Source organism: Leuresthes tenuis, unplaced genomic scaffold (assembly GCF_036924035.1).
Source record: "Leuresthes tenuis unplaced genomic scaffold, fLeuTen1.0.hap1 SCAF_20, whole genome shotgun sequence".
In the NCBI taxonomy this organism is placed as follows: domain Eukaryota; kingdom Metazoa; phylum Chordata; class Actinopteri; order Atheriniformes; family Atherinopsidae; genus Leuresthes; species Leuresthes tenuis.
Window position 1 is genome coordinate 11,730,226 of NW_027325374.1, and position 8,382 is coordinate 11,738,607.

At 38.6% G+C, this 8,382-nt stretch overlaps 2 protein-coding genes across 4 annotated transcripts in view; both read left to right on the forward strand.

The window, feature by feature from the left end:
- dnmbp (dynamin binding protein) overlaps positions 1–1,136 on the forward strand; it is a 42,965-nt gene extending 41,829 nt beyond the window's left edge. For all 3 annotated transcript variants that reach the window (XM_072373878.1, XM_072373879.1, XM_072373880.1), the window contains one exon: positions 127–1,136. In XM_072373878.1, the coding sequence (XP_072229979.1) occupies positions 127–312 (186 nt within the window). In that variant the 3' untranslated portion in view covers positions 313–1,136. The remainder of the gene's footprint in view (positions 1–126) is intronic.
- Positions 1,137–3,373: 2,237 nt separating this feature from the next.
- habp2 (hyaluronan binding protein 2) lies at positions 3,374–8,269 on the forward strand. Its single transcript, XM_072372908.1, has 13 exons — positions 3,374–3,439; positions 3,530–3,542; positions 4,096–4,185; positions 4,283–4,393; positions 4,564–4,683; positions 4,866–4,982; positions 5,945–6,116; positions 6,253–6,344; positions 6,621–6,861; positions 6,943–7,085; positions 7,367–7,504; positions 7,690–7,832; positions 8,037–8,269. Exons 1-13 carry the CDS (start codon positions 3,374–3,376, stop codon positions 8,190–8,192), a joined length of 1,602 nt encoding a protein of 533 aa, XP_072229009.1. The 3' UTR covers positions 8,193–8,269.
- The last annotated feature ends 113 nt before the right edge of the window (positions 8,270–8,382 follow it).

Here is an 8,382-nt window from a genome sequence, read left to right on the forward strand (position 1 = left end):
AAATCAAACTTTGGTGTGTTTGTTTAGTATGTAGATGTAACAGTAACCATAAGAAATAACAACAATGCAGTTTTGAATGGTTAAGAAGTAATAATACTACTGTTTTTGTCTGGTTTATTTTCTCAGATTTACTATGCGCTCTATGCCTTCGACGCCCGTTGCGCCAACGAACTGAGCATCTCGGCCAATCAGCGACTGCGCATACTGGAGTTCCACGACATGAACGGGAACAGCGAATGGTGGCTGGGGGAAGCAGGGGGTCAGCAAGGATACGTGCCTTCTAACTATATCCGTAAATCAGAATATACATGAGCAAGTACTGTCTCGATGGTAATACTTTGACCTTTCACAACTCTGCGAGCTCTAACAGAACAAACATTTTGACACGCTGTGACTTATTTTGAAATTTTTTTTATGGAGTTTGATAGCAAGGAGGACTGAGTAGTGCTGCAAACTCTGCTCCTGACATTTAGATTTATATATCTATATTTATAGACTCTTTCTTTTTTTTTTTTTTTTTTTAAATATTGTTTTTACTCACTGCCCTCTTGTTTCCAGTGGAAAACCTGTGATTTGCTGAGGACAGTGGACTGCATGTTTAAGAGAACAGTTTGGCACATTGGGAGATTGCAATGGAAATGTGAATGTTTAGGACCCAGACTTGCTCTTGTACACCAGCACCAGACTGATGTGTTAATAACTTTTCTGTCTGCATGTTTTTTACACCACTTTTACGATGCACGAATATGACATCAATCTATGCCTGCTGTTCAACAATCAAGGTTTGAGGCACTTATGGTGTTGGCAGGTTTGAAGTGTCTGCAGAGCCGTCAACACCAGTTTGGAGTGTTATGTCAAATTATTGAGGATCATCTGGCCTATAACACGTCGTTTACAAGCACTCCTTTTGAACTTTGTCAGCGGCCGAGCTACTTTTCTATTGGGCTGACTGAAATCATCTTCCTTTAAGAAGACAAACAGTGAGAGACTATGGTTTGATTCAATTCCTCTCCACATACCTACCATGTACATGAAGGGCTATATAATGCTGTATACTGAAAAATGATCTTGTGCCCTCTGTAAAGTGATCACTGTTTGAAATAAAATTTAAAAAAAGCAGCTTAGCTGAGAAATCACTAGAGTGAAAGTTTTTTTTTTTATTCTAGGTTTAATTAGATCAAGAGTTATGTGATGATGCTTTTGAATTCCTAATAACAGATTGCACAGTTGGATCATATGTTGGAGTATCCCTCAAGCACATTAACAACAAGAATCCAGAAATTCGTATCTGGTATTGGACGTAAGTATAGTATTCACCCTCAATAAACTCTTTGTCAACATTAGTAAAAGCAAATATTTATTAAAGATATTGCAAAGTTTTACAAATAACTCGGATGTACTGTGTCCAAGGTTATGACAGCAGCAAACATGTTATATTTACACGAGGAAAATATGAGGTCAAATTTCATCATCGTGTTTTGTGGTTTCATCGGCAAAATGAAAAGAGGAATTCCAGTTGTTCAGCAGTCATACTTATTTTTCTGTGCCAAAGGTTTTTTTCCATTTCCCCCAAGCCAGTCAGTATGGGATAATAAGAGTGACACGAAGAAGAATAAAGAATTAGAGAATGTATGAGAAAATATTAATGGGTTAACTGGGAGAGGATAAATGTGGAAAAAACTAAAAATAAAGTGGAAAGGTTTTAAGAGGAATATATTGTATGTATTTCCCCATTAGTCTTTTCCAAGTTGTTTTTCCTTTTTCTTTATCTTTCTTTCTTTTACTATACTATACTGCTTGTCACGATAAAGTGCAGTTGCCACAACCTGCTCTTAGCCTCACTCCATGGAGAAGTTAACCCCTTAGACTATACCTAACATTTGCTAATTTGACCCAGTATGGGTACACATTAATCCTTCCTCGGGAATGGACAACAGAATGCAACACAGTGTTATACAGTACATGCAATATGTGTCACTGGTAGCTGTTTTTAGGGAAGAGGATTTGCTTTAGCAGCTTTAGCAGGAGCTGAAGCCCCACCTGCTGTGAATGCAGGCAAGGTGTCAGTGTGTGATACACTAAAAGCAAGAAAATCTTGAGTGTGGTTATTATAATGTAACACAGAGAGATAATATTTAAGTTAAAGCAAAGTACACGACAATGTAGAGAAATCCAGACTGACATTTTCTGCTGTACACTGCATGTAAATATGTGCAAAAAGAAAACTGAGCATTTTATTTGAGAGGGAGTTCAACATTACACACGTTCTGACCCCATAATGTCCTATCCCTTGTGTTAAAATCATTTTCCCCAGAATGGGCGAGTGTGTGTGTGTGTATGTGTTTCATTTTAAAGCTGCACATTATACAAAATAAAACTACAAATTGTACTATTTTGTAAGGTAAATGTTCCAGCTCTCCAAAGCTCAGAATATTTCATTTAAATAGTGTTGAACAATTATATAAGGTTAAAAAAAAAAATTTAGACGGTAGAAAATACAATCACAACAACCCAATTGCAATTTTTGGCAACGTACAAACTCTTCTGAATCTTTTCATGTCCTTGTTTTGAAATCTTAGCTCTCTCAAAAGATTGCCAGGCAGATTAAAGTTTAGACTCACTCCAACGGCTGCTGATAACTGTGGTGATTTATTCTTTTTATATATTCTATCAAGATGTGCTGCTGTAACAGAGTTCATATATTTGCAATTTTTCTTAAAATAATTATTTGAAGGTACTTACAGCTTTGACCAGCACTGCAGTGGTATTGATTTGATATTGTGGCCAGCTTGGGTATGCCTAGCTAATAATAAGATGAAACATCTTTTTACGATAAGGTAGTGCTCATTTACTGTATACCACTGTTCTCCATTCAACACAATAAATACAGAAAAAGACAAGCTGTCACTAACGTGATGAACACCTTCACTCATGGTGACAGTCATCTACCAAAACGGCTGTGAAGCCGCCCTACACTGACTCCTGCTGAAAGAATAACACTCAGAACTTAACTTAGAACACACTCAATCGCAGCTATTGCCTCACAAACACGGCGCCACAATGCTTGCTGGGAAGGCTACAACCTCCCCTAACACGATAATATATTTATCACAATATTTCTTGCAGACTTTTTTTTTGGTTTTGATCAAATAATTATTCTTAATGATTGTCAAAATGTAAAACCATTGATAGTAAGTCTAGAAGACCTTGTTAAATAAATGAAGCTGTTGGACAACATGTTGGCAATGGCTGAAAACACAAAGTCCCCCCAAAATCAATGCTGCTGGCTAAAGATTGACAAGTGACGAAGCCGGGCATAAAAGTCAAACCTCAAGTCTTGTGCACTGTGCTGGAAGTTCGACACAGTAGTATCATGCTGGCTGAAGGGGCCCTGCTCATTTTCCTCAGTGTGTTAACCGTCCAAGGACATGACCCGGATGTAAGTTTCTTGGTTCAAATCTTTGTGAAATGACGCAGGGGATGAGTTTTCCTTTCTGACTTGTTCTCTTCTGGGATTTTGTCATTTCAGCTGGATGTCATTTGTAAGAATCTCTTCTGGTGTCATCTGCGGTTCTGTTGACATACTCCATATCACTGACTGAGCTCTGAAATTTCAAGTTGTTACGGTGTTAATATATGTGTTATGACTGATTTTATTTGCTTGCAGTTGACATTGTACTGATAGCAGCTGCTTGGGCTTATGGACCCTTTGTCTGTCACTTGCTAAATTTAGATAATCTGGTTGCCTTTTCACTGTCCATTGAGCACAATCGTTCCTTTTGTACACTTCTCTACAATTATAGACTAACCCCGCATTAATGTTGCTATTTTTTTCAATATTTCTATAGATGTTGTGATGAAACTCTTTTGGCTATGATAACCATGCAATGAATGTCTGATGTCATAATAAGCTTGAACTATCACTTGAGTCTTTGAGTTTATTGACCAACAGCCTCTTGTTGTGTGCAACTTTAAAGAAAAGTGTTTTGTTTTTTTTAAAGCGTTGCTTAATCTTCAACCCAAATGAAAGATGTCAATACGGACCTCTGTCTGTTGCAAAGCTCGTGTTTTTTAACAGCTCTCTGTTCTTTACAGATATAGATTATGATGTCGACTACCCAACAGATTCTCCTGACTATAGTTACGATTTAAGCGATTGGTTGTTTGACCTCCTAGAGGAGTCCAGTAAGTGGCCTTGGAAAACCTGACTGTTAACTGTAATTTTGTTTTGCATGGACATACATTTAGTCCCACCAAACTGACCCTTTCATTGTATTTTCAGATATTTGCGATCCAAACCCTTGCTTAAATGGGGGCTCCTGCCAAAGTAAATCTGGTACAGAATTCACATGCTCATGTCCTGAGCCTTACATTGGAAAAAGGTGCCAGCAAGGTATTAGGAATTCACACTTGGCTTCATATTTTATTTCAATTCTCAGTTACTCTTCTTTTTTTGTTGAGCTTGTTATTGTGATTTGATCGGCCACGAATGTATTACTTTTTAATTTAACCATCTTTAATGGCAAGTTTTTGTTGTTGTTGTGAACTTGTTTTGTTCTTCAGTGAGAAATATTTGTGACCGCGTCAGATGTGGTCACGGTGAATGCGTGGTCAACCTAAAGAAACCCCCATTTTACGAGTGCAAGTGCAGACCTCCATACAAAGGCCCAGACTGCAAAACATGTGAGTGTGCAAAATGACACGCAAAGCGCTTTTTTCTCCTCTTTTTTATTTTTTTGTATTTTTTTACAGATGATATCTTGATCAGAATAGTTCAGAATAGTTCAAAACTAACCCAGCTCTTAACGGAAAGGAGCACCAACCACATCCTAATACTGATGAAGAGTTTCTCTTGTTTACATCAGTGCCAGCATCTCCATGTGAACCCAACCCCTGCCAGAATGGAGGTTCTTGCATAAAAGGAAAACGCCGCTTTCGCTGTGCCTGTCCCGACGGACATACTGGGAAGTTCTGTGAAACTAGTAAGAAAAGACAGCAAACACATGGTTGCAGGTTGTCAGTTCTGAGGCTCAAGCTGTTACAGTTGCTTACAAAAATCTGAAAATGATCTCATTCTAACTTTTTTTTAAAAAGTATAAATAATATTATCACCATAGAACATATTATTATTATCGTTAATGATTAATTTATAATAGATACATTTCACCAATATTTCAGGACTTTCATAGCTTGTGTGGCCCCTGGGGTGTTCACAGTCATAGTTCAGAAAGGCTGTATGCTCATTGTGCTGAGTAAACAGGAGAAGGCTGTGGGAAGCTTGCTAAACAATTTCAGCTAATTCTTCTTTCAGTGTGTGATGTAGTTACACTCATGGTCAAGGAGAGGTGGGGAAGAGAGTGTTTTCAAAGAGAATTGTTTATAGTACTGCTAAATGTGCTCATAAAAACTACCTTTTCACAACAGTAGATGTTTTAGTAGAAATAAGCAGACCCTAAGGTTGTAGTTTACAGTTCTATCTAATTATATGTGCAGCCACTCTTTTGTAAGAGTAAGCGGTATGCAAGATGTTTGTAATCTTGCTTAAACATTTTTAAAAAATCATGTTTTTGGAAATTAGGTAATTTACTCTATGTTATTTACAGAAAAAAAATTGAGGTGCAAAAATATTGCCACTATGAAACTGTATAAAAGGATGATATTCTAGAATTGCAATTTCATATTAGGTTATGGAAACAGCAGATAATGATCTATTCTAATGGGAGTCCATAGACCTGGTTGTCCTCAGGAGTCCATGCTTTCTGTTAAGCTTGATAAGTTTTAATGTAATTACAAGTAAAATATGTGAGGTAACAAAACCTCAGTTAAATTCCTCTGACTTCATTTGTGCTTTTGGTGAGAAAACACCAACTGTGGGTATTTATTTTGAGTATCTGAACTAACTTTAAGGTTTGATGACCTATTTTACCTTTGTCTTCTTGTGCAGCTCCAACTGACTGTTATGTGGATAATGGAATGACATACAGAGGTGCAGTCAGCGTAACAGAAGAGGGAGACGAGTGTCTGGATTGGCATTCTTATTTCATTGTACGTAATGGGGAGGATCCTTTTACAACATACTCAGACTTTCCTGGCCTGGAACATAACAACCACTGCAGGTACATGACTGGTCAAATTGTATTTTAGTTTTTCTACCCTATCCTTTTCATTTCTATGATTTTCAGATTCAACCTTTAAAAGAAACAGAATTGAGATTAATCATGATTGATGTGTTTCATAAATTCTTCATTTCAGGAACCCGGATGGGGATGAGAAGCCTTGGTGCTTTATCAAAAAACAAGGCAAACTGAAGTGGAACTTCTGCAAAATCAAGAAATGCTCTCAAGGTGATACCTTTCGCTCAAACAGGTTACACATATTTACACAGTATTTGCAGATTTTCACATTTTCTTTTCTTTTTTTTAATAATTTTTTTTGGGCTTTCAATGCCTTTATTGGATAGAACAGTGGAGAGAGACAGGAAACAGGGCAGAGAGAAGGGGAATGACACGCATCAAGGGTCATCTGGTTTGGGACTTGAACCGGGGCCAACTATAGTGAGGACTATAGCCTCTGTATATGGGGCGTCTTTTTAACCCACTATTTTCACATTTGTCCCACAGTCACAACTCGACCACCCCCACCAGTTACACCAGCAACAGGTTCTTCCCAGTTTTCCCAGTGCGGAAAATCCCAGCCGTCTCGCACCAGCAGAATTTTTGGAGGCACCAAGTCTTCCCCGGGTGCCCACCCCTGGCAAGCATCTGTGCAGAGCAGACCCAAGCGTTCATCCTTTGGGTTTCAACACATCTGTGGCGGGATCCTGCTCAATTCCTGCTGGGTCCTCACTGCAGCTCACTGCATGTAGGTTTTTGTGTTGCGTGTCCATTTCCAGTTCATTCTTCCTCTTTTTTTTTCTCCTATAACCTTTTCTTCTCTTTTCAGTGAACGTACTAATGAATTCCAGGTGGTGTTAGGTGGAGTAAATATAGATAAACGGGAAGATGTTGACCAGACCATCCCAGTAATAGAAACGATCGTACATGAGAACTACAGGGAGACTCCTGCAGCGCTTTACAACGACATTGGTTTGCCACAATTTTCAAACACAGTTTTGTTTTTAAATACTGACCACTAATGAGAATATGAATAACACAGGTACACGTTTAGTGCACCGTGCAGAACATGCAATGAATAGCATTTGATGCAGTTCATTTAATTTCAGTCCAAAAGTCTTTCATCCCTGAATATTTTTTTTTTAACACACACTTTCACAGACCTTTAACTTGCAGAATATAACAAATAATAGTGACTTTCGATTTGCTGATTTAAATTCTCACTGTCTGTTTGTGCTAATTTATTTTTGCAGCTTTGCTTAAACTCAAAGTTACGGACAGTCCCAGCTGTGCTAAGGAAACTCGCTTTGTGAAGTCGGTGTGTCTCCCAGAACAGGCCTTCCCTGCTGGAAAGGACTGTGTGATCTCCGGATGGGGAGCAACTGAAACCCGTAATACTATGTTTTATCAGAAGACCAGTGATGTTCACACTGTAAAAACAAAAATTTTCATGAAGCGCTTTCTATCTCTTGAGAAAAACCTTAAAAGCTGCATTAATGTCATGTTTTACTTGTCTCAAACGAGGTTGAATACAAATTAATTCTCTCTTGAATTTCCTTTGACCTCCATCTTTCAGAGCGTTACAGCAGCCAGCTCTTGAATGCTCGTGTTTTCCTGATCTCTCAAGCGCGATGCCAAACTCCTCAAGTCTATGGAAATTTGGTGGACAACAGCATGCTGTGTGCAGGGACCCTGCAGGGTGGCATTGACTCCTGCCAGGTGTGTAACTCTTACATGTAGAATATCCACGTAAAAATGCTGCCCTTGATGTAAAGCTAGTTTGCACTAGAGAGATTGGAAGGTGACCCAGGCACATAGAATATGTGTTGCTGATCCCTTTGTTGGCATCAAACCTGTGTCACGCATTAGTGTTTCTCCACAGAAAATATTTTTGCCTTAACTTGGTATTTCCTTACACTGCAGGGTGATTCAGGTGGTCCACTTGTGTGTGAGCAGAATGGCACACACTACATCACTGGTGTGGTGAGCTGGGGCGTCGGCTGTGGTCAGAAGAACAAGCCTGGCGTCTACGCCAACGTCCACACATTCCTCAGCTGGATCAAAAGCAAGATGAACTGAACATTATCTTTGTGTTTTTAAAATTTCTCCTTATTTTGGGAGGAAAAAATAAACTTTGTTTGCTTTAAAAAAAGAAACTTTATTCAATCAGCAATAAAACCAAGCATTTACTCCCAGCACAGCTTTGAGTTAAAAGGGGCACCATCACAAACTCACACAGCTGAACCTGCCAGACAAAAGTAGAACACAC